The following is a 21,646-nucleotide window of genomic DNA, read 5'->3' as shown; positions in this document are numbered from 1 at the left end:
AATGAACTCAAAATCGTTTACTTTTTTTTATGTCATGTTTTGAAATCCCGGACCGGCGCAGAAGTAGTTACCGGTAGTGAAGCATCGGCGCAGATCGACTTTTTAAAATCTATTCCGGTTCTGCTGACGAACAATCTTAAAAAATAAATATGAATACCAAAAAGAATACGGACTACAACACAATAACATTATCATGCATATGCTCAGAAATCTACAATGTACTTCCTTTTTTCGGTCTCGTTTGTATGAATCTTTGAGTAAAATATATATTTATCAGTCTTAGACTATAAATAGGAAGGAATGCAATACCAATTTCATTTTTAATAATTCCTTGATATGAAAAAACGTTACCTGATGATAGCGTTTCTTTGTTTACATTGCATATGACGTCATAACTTAAATAACGTCACAACTAAAATCCCTAACAACAGAACCAAAATCGGAAACGTTACGGTATTTCCGTTTCTTTTTTTTTAACAAATATTTAAGTTACAAAAAAGTAATTCATACAGACTTCGTCCCCATTTACAGGTAATGCCTGCCTCATATTATTTCTCTATACATACACCACTTGGAGTTTAATATTCATTAAACAAACTGATTAAATCGTAATGGTTATGAAATGAATAAGAAAAGGGGTTTCGTTGTAAAAAAAAATATTCTGTGACATTAACATATCTCTGCATGTCAATACACCATTGTATATGTTGTAGTATGTTTTTCCCCAAACTGATGTAATATATAGTCAATGAGACAAATCTGCACCAGAGACCGAATGACATATAAGTTAAAATCTATACGTCAACGTACAGCCTTCAACAATGAGCAACACACACACAGCATATTCAGCTATAAAAATGCATCTAGATGACAAATATAAATCCATTCAAACGAGGAATTCGAAATTAACGGCAAAATGTATGCACAAAGCAATAAATGAAATACAAATAGTATTTACATCAACAAAATACAACAACTAAATTGAAGGCTAATGTCTTTGGAAAGGAACATTTTGAATGTGGATGGTTAAACTTGTTTGCTGGTGACATAACCTGGGAATGTGATGTAACAGTACAACCTAAGAACAAACTTTATATTAAATGAAAACTTAAAAACAAATATAAAAATAAGTTGAAATGAACATAACTATTCATAATAGTACAGATTTTGTTTATGCGGACAGTGTATTGCACTTTTTGTTGTCTACAGCATTTATATATTTTAAGAACTAATTTCTCCCCCCCCCCCAAAAAAAAATAAAAATAAAAATAAAAATAAAAAAAAAATCCCACAACAAACAAAAACCTTGACAATAAAAAAATTTAAATTCAATGTATACAAAAAAAAGTCATTTACAACAGCAAGTGTTCCATACTAATATCAGTATTATTTTGTTTAAAACATTTCTCTTTGACGCTTTATTCTATCATTTTTTTCGTTGAAGCTATGATAGTCACATTTTTAGTATATTTAAGGAGGTAGGTCTAGATTAAGGGAAAAGACTCTTTAAATCATCAGTACGTTTATGTCAACCACTGTCATTAAAAAATTATAAGCTTCTAGGTTACATAAATTATATCTAATCTGTTTCAGGTAAATGCTTAAAATACATTAATTATACTTGACTTTTATAAACGCATCACTGAATAAAAGAGTTATCTCCCTGAACCAAGGTCTACCTCCTTAAACACACATTTATTTATGGTTTTTAATCTTGATGAAAAATAATTAATATACTGGTCAATATAATTAAGATTATATAAACAGTGAAGATTTATATGGGTTCAGTTTTATCATCATTATGTACATTGGGAATATAATAAAACAGCATATGCAAGTTGCATAATCTTTTGTTGTATTAGTTACATTTCCCATGCATATACCATTATGTAATGTAGATATTTATTGTGAAGTATTATAAAATCCCACTTTTGAATGCCAGAATGACAAATAAACGGATATTTAATTGTATCTGATCTTAGTGCATATTTTCCCGAAACCATTTGATTCGGTTCAACACAATGAGTTGCTTTGCTTATTTTGAATTTTGTAATAGAAAAAACCCTACTGTAGACCGATATAATAATTATTTTCATGTTACGACATATCTTAGTTTTTTCCATAGACAATCCGCGGGTTCTTTATTTACAAAAATGTGTTGACATTTTAGATATCACCGTCTCAGTTCTTTTACGGTATAAGTTGTCTGAAAATGTGTTTACATGTAAATTAGGCATACTTTAAACACAAAACTTTCAAATATATTATATATATCACATATTTAAATGCACACTTTATACTTTTTGAACCTTTTGGATTATAGCTCTTCATCTTTTATATAAGCTTTGGATTTCAAGTATTTTGGCCACGAGCATCACTGAAGAGACATGTATTGTCGAAATGCGCATCTGGTGCAAGAAAATTAGTACCGTTAATTTTATTATGAGTAATTATTAGTATTCAGTATTTATATATATATTTCTTAAGAAGAAAATTGTACATTGTATCATTACTATTGACATCAATTCAACTGTTAAATTAGATTTTTTTTTTTACCTTTACCAGCATCTTTAAATACAGTATCACAAACATATATATCTTTTATTTTGAGTTTTTACCGAGAAGAATAACATTTACAGAATTAAATATAGATATGTGTGTTACATTTGAAAAATAAGCAAATATACAATAATTGATCACATATTTTTTTTTATGTATTCCAGAAACACGAGATCTATTCGCGTATTTAAATTTTATTATTCAGATTGTATAATAATAACAAACTAAGGATAGCCCAGAATACTACCTTCTTGAATGTTGAATAATGAGTCTTCAAAGTATTCAATGATACTCGTGCATTTGTACTTTGCGCACAGTATTTTTCTATGGATATGTATTAGTATTACATGTATATTGTACTTCAATTTGGACACAGCTGAATACAAGCATTATTTGTATTGCTCGAAATATTCCGGAACATCTCCGGAATTGTATCCAGGTTAAATATAGGTTCTGCCCATGTGTTAACTGCCAGCGTTAATACTGCAATCCCGATAATATTCATAACAATACCAGCAAATACCTGTAGAAAAAAAGATAAATCTAATCAAATACTGTTTTTCTTAATAGGAAAACAAATTACAACGAATGAGTGTACTAATCCACAGAAGGATTATAAACAAAACAAAAGCATAAAAAATAACAAAACAAAAAACGCACTTCGATGAAAATTCAAAATGGTAGGTCTTTTATCACAAAAAAGGCTCAAACACACCTAACGAATGGAAAACATTCTGACATTAATACATTTTCTATATCTTGATGTTTTACTGCTTAAGTGGATTGATACTTGAAAGTATATTGCTTTATATAATATATTAACATGTGTTCGCACAAGTATGGATTTTAGAAGATAAAAATCTACACACAACACTTGCTGTCATGTAAACTAAGAAAGCCTCAGCAGACCAACTCAATATTGTTCGAAATATCTATTTTATAGTTAAATAAGTAGTTTTTCCCCATCAAATTTTCAATGAAGGACTGGCGACCAATTGATTTCATTGAGGACGAGTACATTTACCAAGCTAAGAATTGCTATGATTTTATTGTGAACAACGGCAGCAGTTTATCTATAGAAGACAAATGATTTTGTTTTGAGAACATATTTTTTCTCAATCGATTTATGAACTTCGAACAGCGGTATACTAATGTTGCCTTTATTTACGACATATGATCTAGATAGGAATCAAGTTTTTGTTGCAAATAGTAGTATTGTTTACTCCATAATATGCTCAATTTATAAAAATACTTAAATCCTCGTCAGTTGGTCTCATGTATAGCTGTTTTATTAACAAATAGTAAAATCACAAAAATTCTGAACTTTTATAAGAATAGTTTAAAACAAAAAGTCCCTTATCAGATGACAAAATCAAATGATCAAGCACATCAAACGCATCAATCGAATGGACAACAATTGTCATATTTTCGACTTGTGAAAGCCATTAACTTACGTAGAAAATGGTAGACTTAACCTAGTTTTATAGCTAAAAACACAACCTATTTTCTTAATCATATGAACATACCATGTCGTAAATCTTCAAGTATCCCGTAGAAAAAACGATTGCGTTTGGAGGTGTTGCTACTGGTAACATAAAAGCAAATGAACAAGCAATGCATACACTAATCATCATGTATAATGGATGAAGGTTCAATCCTATGGCCTAAAAATAATAATAAACATATAAAATGATATATGTAATACATAAGCTAAGCTAAGAAATAATACTCACTCATTATTTCAAAGAAAACATGACGAATTTCTATTTTTATCTAGCTTTGAATCTAAATATATTCAATCTTACGTATCTTACCTTTCCAGAGCACGTGAGATCACCCCAAGTTTTAAGTGGGATTCGTATTGCTTAGTACCAATACAGGTTAATGACAGTTGTTATATGATCGTTTCTAGGTGTGTTGCATTGTTGTTTGTTTTTGTTCACTTCAGTGTTTCTGTTGCGTCGTTTTTTTCCTCTTATAGTTGATAGGTTTCCCTCTGTTTTAGTTTACAACCCGGATTTGTGTTTGTCTAAATCGATTAATGACTTTCAAAAAGCGGAATACTACTGTTGCCAAAATGGATTCTTTATTTTTCTCTATTGTGGTTTGTGTACTATTATTTGTCTGTTTGTCTTTTTTTTAGCCATGTTTTGTCAGTTTATTTTCGATTAATTAGTTTGATAGTCCCTATTGTATCGTTCATCCCTTTATTATATTTATCAGATATATTATTAGAATACCAAAGTTTTAATCACACCGACATTTTAGCGATTTTCAAACATAACAGGCAAAACTCAAATATATAAACAGCCGTAATTTTTATATACTAAATCAAACCGAATAGGCAGTCGTAATTGTAATGTGACCTAATACTAACTCATGAATTTGACATACCGAATTAGACTATTTACCGGATTTGTAATCACGTAAGCAACACGACGGGTGCTGCATGTGGAGCAGGATCTGCTTACCCTCCCGGAGCACCTGAGATCACCCCTAGTTTTTGGTGGGGTTCGTGTTGTTTATTCTTTAGTTTTCTATGTTGTTTCATGTGTACTATTGTTTTTCTGTATGTCTTTTTCATTTTTAGCCATGGCGTTGTCAGTTTGTTTTATATTTATGAGTTTGACTGTACCTTTGGTATCTTTCGTCCCTCTTTTGAAACCTATACATTCGTAATTGTAATATGGAATTAAAATACTATTACTAACTCCAACATATGTATTCGTAATTGTAATGTGACGTGAAATGTTCTAAATCCAGCAATAAACGCATTTGTAATTTTAATGTGCAATATTACGTATTACATCAAACGTTATATGTTTCATCTAATAGAGAAGACATAACTTTTGAATGTTACAAGTATAAAAACACAAGGATAACGTCTAAATTGATTTATGAGGAAGACCCAAAGTGATGGGAGCTTAGTACAGAATTGAAGAACAAGTTTACGCTTTTTGAAGATCGGGGATTATTATTGTTGAAAAAAGGCCGCACAACCCTATGTTTTGACCTGAAAAAAAAGTAGTAGATATGAATTCTAGGATATATTTTTTACGACTTTTCATAGTAAAAGTTGGCCAGTTTTAGCCGCAAAAGGACTTCCTAAGGGAACCTACATCATTTACATTTATAATAATGCAACATATAGGCTGGAGTAATTGTAATGTGACATGGTACGTACTAAATCCAACATGATACGCAGTAGTTATTGTAATGTCACACGGTATGTACTAAATGAGAACTTATAAGCAGTAGTATTATTTTTAATTAATGAAAAAAAAATAGGCAGTAGTATGTTTAATGTGACATGCTCACAATTGCCGGATTCAGAGGGGGCGTAGAGGTCTTTGCTCTGACTTTTTTTTTTGTAAAATGATTAATCAGACTAGGCTTTGTGAACTTTGCCATTCCGCGTGTATATAGTTTTTATGCGACAATTCTTTACTTATAAAGATATTTTTCGCTCGTATTCACTGTAATATATTATTGATTATGTCAAAGTCATGTGATTCGCTATACGTTGGAGTTGACCGGTGTGTCGGAAAAACGTCATTCAGTCATTTTGAAATTCAAATTACAGTAACACATTGCTAAGGCTGAGGATGACAAGCATGACACCTGCAAAGCGACACAGGATTGAGCAAGAACGTATTGACTTGTATTTCACAAAGTAGAACTCTATTCTGTTCCACAGCAATATTATTTACCTACGAAAACATGTTTAACCCAAACGTCCCAGCCTACTAATAACATAGCTGAACAATGATCCCAAGTCAGTAAGCTCTAGATAGATTTAAAGTCTAAGGTACGGACCATTTGATTTGAGGCGGCAGAGCTATTTGAGAGAAAACAATCTGACTGCTATTAGAAACAAAAATTTCCAACAGAATTATTTAGCATTAAATGAACATGTTGAATAAAAAACTGGCGTTTTTTTTTGGGGGCCGGGGGTTTGCATGCATGTAAATCCCATATCTGTCCGGAATGTCTGTTTTGCCGAACTAATATAGATTATTTTTTTCAAGGACCAAATGCAACCTGCCTGCTGGGTGTGACCTTTACGTCTCCATTTGTCGACCGACATTCATAAATTCGTTGTCATTTCAGACTCATTGGTAACCTTTGATTCATTTGGAACCCCTCACTCCCCTTGTTGAGTGAAACATTCAACCAAACATTTGGATAAACATTGCTTGTTTGTCTTTCTTAAATCGTGTCGATCGTACTGTAAATTTCTAGAAATATGTGAGGTTATGCTAACTTAACATATAACAAACGAGAATTTTCCATGTCCACATCAAATATATCAGTACATAGAAAAATGTCCAACTCTAACATTTTACAGCAACTATTAGATATACATGCCTCACGTCAGGAACCGTTTAAAAAGTGCATCGTTCCATACTTCGTTCCCTTTCCAAAATTCTGGATCCGTACTAAATCAAATATTATAGGCAGTAGTAGTTTTAATCGGCCACGATACATGTACGTACTAAATAATATGGTAAAAGGACACGATACTTACTAAATCAAACATTATAGGCAGTAGTAGAGTCGCTGTAGCAGTATTGCTCGTCACTTCTGTGGCTCCAGCAACAACACAACAAATTATCAAATTGATGATCCAGGGCTCGTATTCATTTATTGAACTGAGCTCACAACTCAACCATTTAGACAAACCAGAAATCTAAGAGATATACAAAAGAACAATATTGGTTTAATTCTATTCCAATGTAAAATGGTTTAGCATGTGAACTTAAAAACTACTGAATACTTAGTATATCATCGAAGCCTGACATTAATGTCAGCATCTAGATGGGAAGGGACTGTACAAGTTTAATTTCAAATACCCTAGACACCAAACCAGACGCTTGCCAATTATTTTTTTTTTGCAGAGAGTTATTTTCGTGATAGGAGTGCTCCTAAAGTTGCAGTTAATGTGATACTTTGTTCGATGTTGAAGATCATGGTTTGTTCTTAGTGATCAAATCATTCATTTTTGTTTATCTTGTACCTTAGTATAACGGATTTGCCTGCCACTTAAACTCAAATAGGTATATCTGACTTGCCTTATTGTTAGGATGTAATTAGTGTGACTGACTTTAATGAAACTAAAAAACTTATTCGTACACTAAACGTGCCTGGTATCGATGCTAACACTCTAATAAGTATACCTCAATTGCCTGACAATACAAAGTCATTAGTATACCTCAATTGCCGAACAGTTATAATCAAATTAGTTTACCTGACTTGCATCAGCTAGAGCAAAACCACCACCGAGGAGTACTAAAACACCCCAAGGCACTTTCTGGTTAGTAACTTGCCAATTTAAAATCGGTCGGTATGTCGACTTTTCGTATTCATTAGTGGTGCCTACAGAAAAATAAAGATACAAAATAAAGATTACTCAATATGATTAATCATGTATACTTGTATGAATTCTTAATTTATGAAACCATCATTACTGGTATGAAACATAACACATTGTCAAAAACAACACACTTTCCAATAAATAGCTTAAAGTTTAACTTTTAATAAATTTGTAAAACTGCTATATTTTTTGGCTAAAATAAAAGATCTAAGGCAGCAACCATTTCATTTTCTTGGGGGGCTATGGTTTTTTTTGGAAAAAAAAGTTTGTTTCCAGTTTTTGGAGAAAAAAATAATTTGTTTTGAATTCTGAAAAAAAAAAATTGTTTGTTACACCCTCAGCTGCCAATATATGTAATGCTAAAATTGAAAGAAAAAAAATGTTTTCGACTTGTCGCGAAAAAAATAGATTGTTTTTCGCCGCAGGCGAAAAAAAAAGTTTGTACAGAAAAAAAAACCATAGCCCCCCCAGAAAATCAAATGGTTGCTGCCTAATTGGAATTACTTTTTTATGAATGTTCACATTTTGATAGTATATCCACATTGTAATTTAAGTGTCCCAAACCCTTAATGTGAGAGTCCTCCAAGGACACCGATTGGACAAGAATTTTGTTTTCCTTTGAGTGCTATCACCAATATTTAACTTCAATAACTTCCAAAGTAGTCAACCGATTTATGAGAGTTTATCAATGAGTTACTTACTTGAAATTTTGTTCCAACAGAAAACATTTGGTACCTCTGCAGGCAAAATAAAAAGTAAACAGGCCATTAAGATGGATGCTGTTGAATCACTAACGTACTTAGTTTTACTGTAAAGATAAAAACATATCGGTTGCTATAAAAGATTCGTTAGAAATTTTATGAACTGTCTATAAATCAAAGGGAAGAACAGAGAAGTATTAGGAAAGAGGGGACCCAAAACTGAGCGCATTAATAGTAAATATAAATTAAAAAGTTATTATGATGTTTAAGCTAGCAAAAAAACAAGGTTCTATCCACCATTTTCCACATAAGAAAATTCTTGTTCCAAGTCTGGATTATGACAGTTGTTATCCTTTCATTTGATGTGTTTTATCTTTAGTTTTGGTACCATTTGATCATGTTGACACTTGGGACTTTCCGTTTTGAATTTTACTCAGATTTAAGTTTTTTTGTGATTTAACTTTCTAGCAATGCAAAACAACACGACAGTGTCATGTTTGCAATGATTAGATCTTGATTTATAATTTCAGAACTGTTTTTCCCTCATAAGTTATCTGCATTCACATTAGTTCGATTTTTGCCAAAGTCAATATTTCGCGATACGTTTGCGCGAATAAAAAAAAATCCACGCTTGCGTTCAAACGAAAAGATAAGACATAACAATGCACAATCATATGAAAGTCGTCAATGACATTATCTTTTGTTGTATTGTTTGGTAATCCAAGAGAGAAAATTATTTTCAAATATTTATGAGGAGCTAGATCAGCGACAGTTAAACGTATGAATACACGTATTTATAACAAAACACAAAACAAACCATCGCGCATTGCGTTGCGCATGCTAGAATATTTGTTTAAAAGAAAAGGATCCACACAAATTTAAAGTATGTGTGTCAGACATAAGTCTCCAGATGTTTTTCAAACAAACAAAGAGTAAGATGTACGTAAATATTCGTGATAGCATTAATCGCTCCATTTTCTCAAAGTTAATTATCCTTCGTAATTTGTTAAACTATTTAATACAGATGATATACTCACAATGCAAGTGACCAACCGTGAATATCAGGAAGATCACGGAAAATCCACAGTATTGCTAAACAAATAAATACTATCAACACCGTCACTTCTGCAAAACTAAAAGTAGAATAAAGTTGACAATTGTTGACCTTTAGAGATTTAGAGTTATAAATTTGCAGCATGTCGTTTTTGTGTATATTTTTTAAATTGTTTATACATTGTTCTATCATTTACTGTACCAATTTTACTAATATAAATACGCATTTTGGCAATAAATGTTTTTTCCGTGATGTTCGGGGCAAATAATTTGAAAATTCAAAACTTCATACTAAAATAAGACGAAGCCTATAAAAATAATACCAAAAGACAAAAGTAAAGCTTAAGTAGTAAAAAGCATTTTTTTCTTTATTTTGAAAATTGATGATTCACAGTAAGCTAAAATTCCCGGCTTTAAACAAATATGTTATGTTTTGTTGAATAAAAAAAGATTCAAAATGTGAATATAATTTTAAGTCTTGTCTCTTTTTTGTTTGGCATTTTTCTGCATATCTATTGACAACTAGTGTCGATCTTTAATCAACCTAACATGACTGACCGAAAACTAAATCAAAAGGTTAAGATAAAAAAACAAATAGCCATTTCTTTCAAAGCTGCGGTGTCACTTGTGTTTTACAGTTTTATTTGAATTTTAATGAGTTGAATTTCAAATTTGACAGTTTTTACCAACGTTTTTTTTTATATAATGAAAACGCAGAACTCAAAAAGGCTTCCATTGTCTCCTATGTAAATAATTACTTCATATAAGCAATAAACAATCGTATCTGTATATATATGTTGATAAAATTTCAGAGAAAACGTACTTTACATGAAATGTAAACGTATTTAAATTTTTACTAAAACTATCAAATATAATGAACTTTGAGACAAAGTGAAAACTAATCTGCATTAAGATTGACATTTCACTGTCAGTTTTACACTGACAAAAATAAATATACATGAAATAATAAGTGTACCAAAACTCACGTAATTTTTCCCAGTTTTTTAAATTCCTGATCTATTGCTGTCTTGATTGCTTTGGATCTACTTCTGTTTGCCTTATTCAAACACCTGTTAAAGGGAAACAAATCAATGTAATTTCCTGTCTTAATACGAATATTGTTTCTCATCTTAATTCACTCGTTTTTGAATTTCATTGACCGATTCTCACATATATTACATGAATGTATATATAAATAAATATCAAATCATTATTTCTGTGTTGGTCTTACATCTTTTACGTCACATATTTAAGCTATTCTGCAATTAATTATATTTTATGCCTACACTACCGTGTTCAGTGATACAACTCTAGATTATTCTAAAAAGAAAAGGTAACACTAGTCCATCGAAATCTCTTTTTTTTCTACAGTATACATTTAGTTGGACATGTAAAGGGTTGGACATAGTGCAGGTGGTTTTTTTTACACGACATCCCAATAGCATGAGCTAATTCGAATCCTGTCGAGGGAAGAACTAAACTAGTCTTCCATAAATTTGCAGAGTTAAAACAAGGTCATAAGTTAGAATATGATATAGATATAGTAAGTAGTAGTATGCATATGAGTGCCAATGAGACAACTCTCCGTCAAATTACGGTCTTCAACACGGAATATTGGCTCCAACCGAACGGCAAGTTATAAACGGCCCAAAAAAATGACAAGTGTGAAACCATTCAAACGGGAAAACCAAAAAAAAAGCTTGGTTCAAAATCATGAAATGGAAGACCGCACGGCGTGATTCCACTAAATCTACTCACCCGCATCGAATGAAAAGTAACTGAATCCAAAACCATGAAAGAATGAGCATAATGAGCGATAATAAGATTGCAAATCCCATCCAGTTTGCAAACGTTATTCCTGCATCTGTGCCTTTTTTAATTGCATCATACTTACTGAAAAATTATTTATAAATATCATGTACAAATTAATATGGAATGTCCAGTCAGAACATATTTGTTAAACCGAAGACGTAAGCAAGTACTGAAGCAGCTGTTAAATTTTGAAGTGATGTTGGAAAGTACATACGTGTTGAAGTCTCATGGTGGTATTTGAAACCGAAATCAAAAGGTTGAACATGTATCAATTCAGTTTATTAATTTTGAAGAACATATGATCTATGATACGAACTAAATTTTAGCAAATTATTAAAACACTTTCTTCCCCCTTATTCACCTTAATAAAGTATAATTCCGTCTAAAAGCGGACAACATAGTTAATGATACATTAGATAAAGAACTGATAAACAGTTTTTCTTTTATTGACTATGTAGATGATAGTTATATTTGTAATAGTCAGCGTGTATTGCAGTTATGCCAGTTGTCCGGTCTCAGTATATGTTACGGCTGATTTGGGAGAGACATTGGAAAAATAGACCTACTCGTATGCAGATATAATTTGAATAAATGTAAAATATACAGATGGACATAGATAGACATAGATAGACATAGATAGACATAGATAGACATACGTATTTGCAACCGACTGTAATACAAGGTTTGGTGGTGTACCAACCAATGTTGCTATTCCTCCTGTATTAGCGGCATAAGCGACGCTAAGGGCAAATGCTTTACTCAGTCTCTTTATCTCTTCTGATTTACGTTGTGTCGTCTGCCTGAAAATCAAACACAACAATATCATTACACATAAGTGTGCCATCAATAAAGAAAAAAAATCATAGGAAAATATGGAATTAAGGTTTCAGGAAATAAATAAAAGAATGGACGTATTAATTGTATCGCTTTCGATATCATTATTTAAAAGAAATCCCCGTATACAAACTATCACCATACAGCTGTATATTTTCCTTTTATTTTTGTATTTAATTATTAAAATCGTGTATCAGTACATGTATACATGGATTTAGATGCTGGATGTTGGGTCTGTACTGTTTGGTATTTAAGTCTAAGATGTTTAACTGGGAGTACTCACCGATCTGTACTTAGTGACTTTTTTCCTGTTGTACGGATGTATAAATACCCTGCCACATCATGTCTGTGTTTTAATTTTGTTTGATTATTTTCCTTTTTAACATATTTTATAGTTCGTTCTTATATTGTACTGTTACACCACTATTCCGGGTTAGTTGGCGTCAAACAAAAATAGTGCCTGTCCCGAGTCAAAAGCCTGTTATTCGGTGGTTGTCGTTTGTTGCTGTGAAACATATTTGTTTTTGGTCTATTGTTTTATACTTAATTCTGGTCGTTTGTTTCCTTATTTCAATGGTTTAGTGGTTGTTGTTTGTTTATGTGTTACATATTGAATATTTGTTTTTCGTTCATTTGTTTTACATAAATAGGGCCGTTAGTTTTCTCGTTTGAATTGTTTTACATTGTCCTATCGGATCTTTTTATAGCTGACTATGCGGTATGGGCTTTGCTCATTGTTGAAGGCCGTACGGTGACCTATAGTTGTTAATGTTTGTGTCATTTTGGTCTTTTGTGGATAGTTGTCTCATTTACAATCATACCACATTTTCTTTTTATATTTACACTTGTGAGTTAGGGGATTTTAATATTTTGGGAGACATGCAATTTACCTTAGACAAGTATAATTTATGTAATAATTACCTCTGTGTATCACTAATTTCAATTTTGACATCCTTTTCACTGACTGGTCCGTTCGAATTATCTTTCTTATCCATCACATAGTTTGAGTCATCGTCTGATGAAATAATACATTGTATTTTAATAAAAAAAATACTTTGTACATGCACTGTCAATCGTTAGCATGCCTTCAAAACCTTCATCATGCACGTGAATATATATGGAATATATATATCTATATATATACGTGAATTTCATGCGGGATTCCACCACAATCCAACACCGAGTTACTGCATACCTAATACATTTTACCGTATATCGGATTTTTTTCGCCTCAATTTTTCAGATGTTTAGATAATTTTGGAATCCGCAAATTACATTTATCAAAATTTTTAAAACTTAAAAAAATCCGATATACATTGTACGGTATGATTTTAAACTTACCACTGCAAAACCGATCATCGGAGTTATTATCCAAGTTTTGATGATTTTCACGTTTATTTGACAACATAAGTGTCTCTTCCGATACTTCTACCAAAATACAGTAAAACAAAGTTTTATGTTTGTAACACCGTCACTATCACAAAAGTCAATCTATATCGGGCGAAACTATCAGAACTGTGATGTCTAATATTCAATTAAATTAAAAGTGTTCCTTATGCATGTAATGTACAAATGGAGATATTGGGGAACATAATGGTTTGAGACGTAAGAATACGAAATTAATGTTTATAAGCATTTTCAATCACTGAATACATGACTACAAGAAGATAAGAAATATAGGACAGTAACTAGTTTGTGATCGAGACAACTAGTTTTATTGTCTGCTTTTGCAAAACAATCTGTAGAAACAAAATTCAAATTTATGAGAAATAATCGAACCTGATTCAGCTATTTTCATTTGATCAATAACAGCTGTGATAATTGGTAACATCATTGACGTTGTTGCCGTGTTACTGATCCACATAGACAGAAACCATGTAGGTACCATCAATCCAAGGAGCAACCTAAAAACAGAAATAATAATGATACCATCAATTCTAGGATAAACCTGAAATAGATATGATTCTGGCGTCATCAAAACTTGAATATATATGATACAAAAGATGAAAATATGCGACATTAAACACGTTAAATGAGATAAGAATAAGATAACAGTAACTTTATGAAAACTAAATCGTATAGTTTTTTTTTAAACATTATATCAAATAAGGCCGATGAAAAACTCCAACCTCAACCCTTAAAAACCCAAAAGCCTGAAAGACAGAAAGACTTTATTCTCTTTTAGCTATATAGCAGACAAATGTTAGAACACTGACTATCCATTGACTCACATATTTGGTGAAACTCCTACCAACTTCATAATTCCTAAAGCTATTCGTTTGTGTAGACCCGTTTCTTCAATAGCTACAGCCACTATCAGACCTCCGAAAAACAGCATTGAGGTATCCTGTAAATTGAAAAGGTAAAACATAATATAACTTTGTGCTCTTTATAACTTTGTTAAATCTGAGTATAGTCATGCCTCGTTCACACGTACATTTAATTCGAATTGAATTCGAATCGAATTCGCCAATAGCGTTCACGCACTCTTCTTTGTTTAATTCTAATTAACTAATTCGAATTAACTAATTCTCATTAGAAATACGCTTTTGCTAATACGAATTTTAAAAAAGTTAACGTCGTTTGGACAGTAAAACGAATTTGGCGCTCATTGTAATTCGATTTAAAATTGACGTTGGGACGTTAAACGTTTCTAATGCGAGTTAAACTAACTCGAATTAGTTAATGCGAATCGAATTCGAATTACGTGTGAACTCAGCATTAAATGCATGCCCAATATGTTCGATCCATTACATTATTTTGCACAAGCTTGGTATGAAATCTGTAACCCCTTATTACATTTTAAGATTTTTAAAACTACCACAAAGTTTACTTGCTTACTTGTTTTTATCTTAAAGCAGAGCATATTAGAATTTCTTACTGTCAAAAAAATCCTTGCAAAAAATATCATTATACATAAAAGTGTCTCGTGTAACCTATTCTTATATTGAATTCTAACTTCTTTTATATTGAGTTTACTGTGCGTACTGCAGTGTATTGTATTTTTATTTTACATTGGCTAGAGGTTTAGGGGGAAGGGTGAGATCTCACAACACATGTTAAACCCTGCCACATTTTTATGTCCCACCTATGATAGTAGAGGGGCATAATGTTTTCTGGTCTGTGCGTCCGTCTGTTCGTTCGTTCGTTCGTTCGTTCGGCTGTCCAGTTTCAGGTTAAAGTTTTTGGTCAAGATAGTTTTTGATGAAGCTGAAGTCTAATCAACTTGAAACTTAGTACACAGGTTCCTTATGATATGCTCTTTCTCATTTTAAAGACAGAGTAAAGTATTGACCTCAATTTCACGGTCCAATGAACATAGAAAATGAAAGTGCAAGTTTCAGTTTAAAGTATTTGGTCAAGGTAGTTTTGATGAAGCTGAAGTCTAATCAACTTGAAACTTACTACGCATGTTCCTTATGATATAATTTTTTGAATTTTACCGCCAAATTAGATTTTTTACCCAATTTCACGGTCCATTGAACATGGAAAATGATAATGCGAGTTGGGCATCTGTGTACTTTGGACACATTCTTGTTTTTTCATGTCCCAATTGAAGAGTGTCCGGTTTTTGTTAGTCTTGTGTGTGATTTTTTAATTGTATAGATATAGGAAGAGGTGGTATGAGTGCCAATGAGACAACTCTCCAACCAAGTCACAATTATAAGTCAATGTACAGTCTTCAACATTGTGTATAGGCTCATACCGAACAGCAAGCTTTAAATAAAAAAGGACCCATAATAACTAGTGTAAAACCATTCAAACGGTTTAATATCTATATATATAACGATATCATTTATATATTTCGGAGTTAAGTATGACATATAAAAAAAAGAAGATGTGGTATGATTGCCAATGAGACAACTCTCCACAAGAGATCAAAATCACTCAGAAATTAACAACTATATAAATATGTAACACATCAACAAACGACAACCACTGAATTACAAGCTCCTGACTTTGAACAGGCAGATACATAAAAATGTTGTGGCAGTGGTGTACCATGCAATACAACATAAGAACAAACTGTTAAAATTAGTTGAAAAGGCTTAATTCATCAGATGGATATAAATAGAAATACATCTTACAAAAACACAAAATGGAAGGGTACTTGTATATCCAAACAAAAAACCCATTAAGTACAGATCTGAGAGTACTAGCAGTTACTGACAGCTACATTGTAGTTCAAGCCACTAACAACTGTTACAACAAATCATGCATCTAGTATACACTTGTTTGTTAAGGGTAGCTGAAGCACGTCGAATTAAAGGATCAGAATTGTGAAAAGTAAACAAAATCAAAATAAAGTAAAATTCCATGATATTCCATTGATGCGTTTCGCCAAAGACAAAATTAGAATATCACTGCCAAGTGTAAATTTTTAACAAATCTATGGCTTCCATGCATTATTTCCCAAATAAACGTAAATGTTGTCAACGATACTCAACATATTGTAGAGACACATATGTTTGCTGTTGCTATTTAACGATATTCATATTTACATATTTAAAAACACATATTGTTGCTACTTCTTTTCAAAGACAGTTACATTTACATTTTTTGAAGACACATATTGTTGCTGATGCTATTTAACGATACTCTCATATACATATGTTGAAGACACATGTTTTACTGTTGCTATTCAACGATACTCACATTCACATATTTTAAAGACACAAAGTTTTTGCTCTTGCTATTCAACGATACTCACATTCACATATTTTGAAGACACATGTTTTTGTTGATGCTATTCAACGATACTCACATATACATATTTTGAAGACACATGATTTTGCTGTCGCTATTCAACGATATTCACATTATCAGATTTTGAAGACACATGTTTTTGCTCTTGTTTTCAACGATACTCACATTTACATATTTTGAAGACACATGTTTTGCTGTTGCTATTCCTAGCATTGGAAACAGGAATATAGGAAACAAGGACGTGACTGATATCGGGACTGCTTCTGTCACATAACATAGTCCCATTACACATATAACATAAAGGCATTTCGATTCCTACAAAAAGCAAAAGAAAAACATCACTACTAAATTATTAATGGTCTTATATATGTATATAAAGGAAGATATGTATATAAAGGAAGATGTAGTGTGCCAAAATAACAATGTAAAACAATTTAAACGAAAAATTACTAACGGCCCAATTCATGTACAAAAATATGAACGAAAAACAAATATGAAACACATAAACAAACGACAAACCACTAACTAAGAGGCTCATTTACTTCTTGTTTCTTGTCTCATTTTTGTAAACATTTGCAAACAAAAAGACACTTCCTTGTTCTTATCCGCTCCTTCCCCCCCTCTATTACGTCTTATGAGAAGATGTGCATGGGTACTTTACTCATATGGGCAAATCTTCAATGTCATTTATACATATGACTAAAGACCTCATCTTCTACCGCAAAACAAAATCGTACCAGGGGCACAAGGATAATGGTGTGCTGAAAATCATTTTTCTTTAATGTTAATATATATTACTGTGTAATAATATTTTGATTTATTATATAGAATCTTAAAAGTATTCAAATTCAATTAAAAATAATAGATGGTGTAAAGCCGACCCATAACACTGTCACTGACCATTTTTGACCCGGTATATGACTTAAGTTGTCAAAGTTGCTACAAGCCTGCATCTGAGCCATTTTAATGTTTAATATCCAAACTGCGTGATATATTTAATGAAACTACGCCTTTAATAAATAAAATCTGTTTTGGAGAGATTAAAGTTTAACATTTTCGTTATGTAATACGATCATAGACTTAAACGGATTTTCATACCGCTTAACCATTACGCTCTTAAAATCAAAAAGTTATTTTCCATACATCAGTTAATTTATTTTGTTTTCTTTTTACACAATTATATGTATTGCTTAATATGATACGCAAGAGTAAACGACGTGGTTTGTGATTCGCTTCTTAAATCCTTTGGATGACCCAGACAATCATACGTGTAATCCAACAAGAGCAGAATATTCATTATATCGATGATCAGTTTCATACTGGCATGCATACAAATTTCATATTTTAGCAATTCAATTGAATGTTAAAAAACGAGAATTTATAAAATATCAACTATCTAACGGTTAAAAGTAAAGTAAAACTTTCTGGCTAGATACAGATAAAATGGAAATGTACACCTTTACGTTCAACTGAAATGTTCGCATATCCAAATAGATTTGTTTACAATCTATAAAATTAGCACAATAGGTTTTAAGAGATTTAAATGCAGACCTAGTGGTATACGTGAATAGCGAGATTTTATCTAGTGAATAACAATGACAAAGGCTGAATTATTTTAGTTCCTGGTAATTTGTTTACAATTTAGATCGTAATAAAAAATAAAATGCATTCGACAAGTTCAATGTCATTGTATACATATAAATCAAGACCTCCTCTTCTACCCGGCGCAAAACAAAAACGTACAAGGGCCACAGGGAAAATAGTTACGTCTAAAGTTGCCCAACAGGGCCTCCTGTGCATTTATTTGGATATAGTTATTCTCTGTTAATGGCGAATGACACCTACATATAAGGACATTTTTTTGTGTGTTTACTTTTGATAGGTTTCTATAGTTCAGTCGTATCGTATTTATTTAAATAAGTGAGATTTCGGTAAGATTGATACATTCAAACTGATATAATACATATTTAAATTGCAAATCAATAACTAAAGATAACTAGGTTGCTCCTGCCAAGAGTTAACATATTTCAGATAATATTCTTAAGTCGAAGCTACCGAAATATCATATAGTAGTCATGGTATTTGTGTTATGTACGTGTAGTCATATCCAATAAATGAAATTAATAATAGCAAAAAATAATGATTACATGACATGTATGAGGAATGGAGTAAATCTGAAAAAAAAACATGTTTAGGACATCAAACTTCGCAGAAGAAGAACAAACGTAAAAACAACAAAGAAAAACACATGATAATCACAGTCTGTCCGACTTGGTACAGCCACAGACACTGGTTGCGGTTAAATCAGTATTTTTTCTTAGCCTAAACATGTGTGTAGACCATATATCGTACGACAAAACAACTAGCTTTTAAGCAGTTAAATAACTGTTTATATATCTTAAGTCCTAATTGTATTTTAACATGCAAATTTATCTTTTTTTTATGTAATTTAAAGAGAGAGAGAGAGAAAACGACGCAGAATAATCAATTGTCGGTGTAAACATATCAACAGATTTAGCGTACTTCTTGTTTAACTGTAGGACAGACATTTAAAAGTCCTTACTACATGTACCACTTACCGGAGTTTGACATATAATTAGCTTACACGGTACTACGAAAGCAATTATAATTATAATCCAGCTCCTTATGGCATACACATTTTTTAAAAACCACAAAGCACCTCTGTTAGCCATTTTCACCTTTTCTTAAGGTTTATTTTAATATTTATTTACGTCACGCCTACTAAACTCAGGTGTGTATATAAACGGATTTAAAAAGAGTCGAACACAGACATACTATTTATTACTATAACTGTACTATCATATCGCAGGTTCATCACACACATATCAAATTAACTGCTTGTAAGGTAGGATAGCCGTATAACAGAAATAAACATGATAGATGTTGACATGTCATATTTATTATATTATATAAGGGAGATAACTTAGACTTAACAAACATTTTGATTAATTAGATACATATATATATACAGATGTATATATATTAATGAGTCTAAATTGAAAACTACGTTCAAACCTATGATTGTGTTGGATAAAAACCGCAGTTTTTTTACGTGTGTATGTAAAACAAATTTCGTTGTAGAAGGGTCTAAAAACAGCACAAACAACATTTTCCAAAAGACCAAAAAGTGAAAAAGAATATTTAAACTCACTTTGAAGAGAGCGGGAGTGGATCGTAACCCTTGGCTAGCGAAGATGATATGTTACAGGCATTTACTAAATTTAGCATTTTGTAAAATGCCTGAAAATTTAGGTATTTTCTAAAATGCCTGCAAGATTCAGTCATTATACATAATGACTAATGTTTCTATGATTACACAAAATGCCTTATAACATTTACGGATGTCAAGTTGGTTCAATGTTCAACATTCAACATTCAACATTCATTTTTTTTTCTTGTATCCCTTTTCAACATTCAACATTCGATTTCAACATTCAACATTCAATTTCAATATTCAACATTCGATTTCAATATTCAACATTCAACATTCATTTTTTTTTCTTTTTTTTTTTCTTGTATCCATTTTCAACATTCGACATTCGATTTCAACATTCAACATTCAATTTCCTCATTCAACAGTCAACATTCGATTTCAATATTCAATATTCAACATTCAACATTCATTTTTTTCATTTTTTTTTCTTGTATCCATTTTCAACATTCAACATTCGATTTCAACATTCAACTTTCGATTCCAATATTCAACATTTAACATTTTTTTTCTTGTATCCGTTTTTAATATTCAACATTCGATTTCAATTTTTTTTATTTTTTTTTTATTTTTTTTTGTATCCATTTTCAACATTCGATTTTCAACTTTCAACATTCGTTTTCAACATTCAACATTCGTTTTCAACATTCAACATTCGGTTTCAACATTCAACATTCGTATTCAACATTCAACATTCGTTTTCAACATTCAACATTCGTTTTTAACTTTTAACATTCGTTTTCAACATTCAACATTCGTCTTTAACATTCAATTCTCAACTTTCAACATTCGCTTTCAACATTCAACATTCGATTTCAACATTCAACATTTGATTTTCAACTTTCAACATTCGTTTTCAACATTCAACATTCGATTTCAACATTCAACATTTAACATTGGTTTTCAACATTCAACATTCGGTTTTCAACTTTCAACATTCGTTTTCAACATTCGATTTACAACTTTCAACATTCGTTTTCAACATTCAGTTTTCAACTTTCAATATTCGTTTTCAACATTGAACATTCAATTTTTGTTTCGTGTTTCCATTTTCAACAATCAACATTCGATTTCAACATTCAACATTCAATTTCAACATTCAACGTTCGATTGCAATAGTAGCCTTGGGATAATTTTTGTCTTGTAGATGTTAAATCCTGTGGTTGGGTCAAAACCGTTTGTTCCATGGAGTCTGGAGTGCATTAAAGGAGTATTTTATTCTTCTTGCTAGTTTAATACGGTTATCAATGTTAATTCCATTTTCTCTTTGTCCTTTGAAGACCTAAATGTGTTGTTACATCTGTTGGTTCTATAATTTTTCCTTTTAAAACTCAACATTCAACATTCGATTTCAACATTCAACATTCGTTTTCA

At 31.5% G+C, this 21,646-nt stretch overlaps 1 protein-coding gene across 2 annotated transcripts; it reads right to left on the bottom strand.

Moving 5' to 3' along the window:
* Positions 1 to 1,079: 1,079 nt before the first annotated feature.
* On the bottom strand, positions 1,080 to 19,857 carry LOC134680705 (Na(+)/citrate cotransporter-like). Of its 2 annotated transcripts, XM_063539893.1 has the most exons (15): positions 19,620 to 19,857; positions 17,206 to 17,355; positions 14,565 to 14,680; positions 14,113 to 14,237; positions 13,675 to 13,761; positions 13,255 to 13,348; positions 12,156 to 12,299; positions 11,446 to 11,580; positions 10,674 to 10,757; positions 9,672 to 9,767; positions 8,635 to 8,741; positions 7,808 to 7,935; positions 7,088 to 7,249; positions 4,086 to 4,223; positions 1,080 to 3,082 (listed from the first exon to the last, which is right to left on the bottom strand). In XM_063539893.1, exons 1-15 carry the CDS (start codon positions 19,731 to 19,733, stop codon positions 2,921 to 2,923), a joined length of 1,842 nt encoding a protein of 613 aa, XP_063395963.1. In that variant the 5' UTR covers positions 19,734 to 19,857; the 3' UTR covers positions 1,080 to 2,920. The 2 variants fall into 2 exon arrangements, with proteins under 2 accessions (XP_063395963.1, XP_063395965.1); XM_063539895.1 differs by lacking the exon at positions 13,675 to 13,761 and having other exon boundaries at positions 19,620 to 19,852.
* Positions 19,858 to 21,646: the final 1,789 nt, after the last annotated feature.

The sequence above is a fragment of the Mytilus trossulus genome, chromosome 8 (assembly GCF_036588685.1).
Source record: "Mytilus trossulus isolate FHL-02 chromosome 8, PNRI_Mtr1.1.1.hap1, whole genome shotgun sequence".
NCBI lineage: Eukaryota > Metazoa > Mollusca > Bivalvia > Mytilida > Mytilidae > Mytilus > Mytilus trossulus.
This window is presented reverse-complemented; position numbering and strand designations above follow the sequence as displayed.

Bases quoted from the DNA above. Each gene is read 5' to 3' on its own strand.
- LOC134680705 (XM_063539893.1), bottom strand. From the start codon at position 19,733: ATGGCTAACAGAGGTGCTTTGTGGTTTTTAAAAAATGTGTATGCCATA. The intron at 8,742-9,671 runs GTGAGTATATCA...TTATCTTTACAG, and splicing joins CACGGTTGGTCACTTGCATT to TAAAACTAAGTACGTTAGTG. The intron at 4,224-7,087 runs GTAAGTATCGTG...TATTATTTTTAG, and splicing joins TGCCTATAATGTTTGATTTA to GCCATAGGATTGAACCTTCA.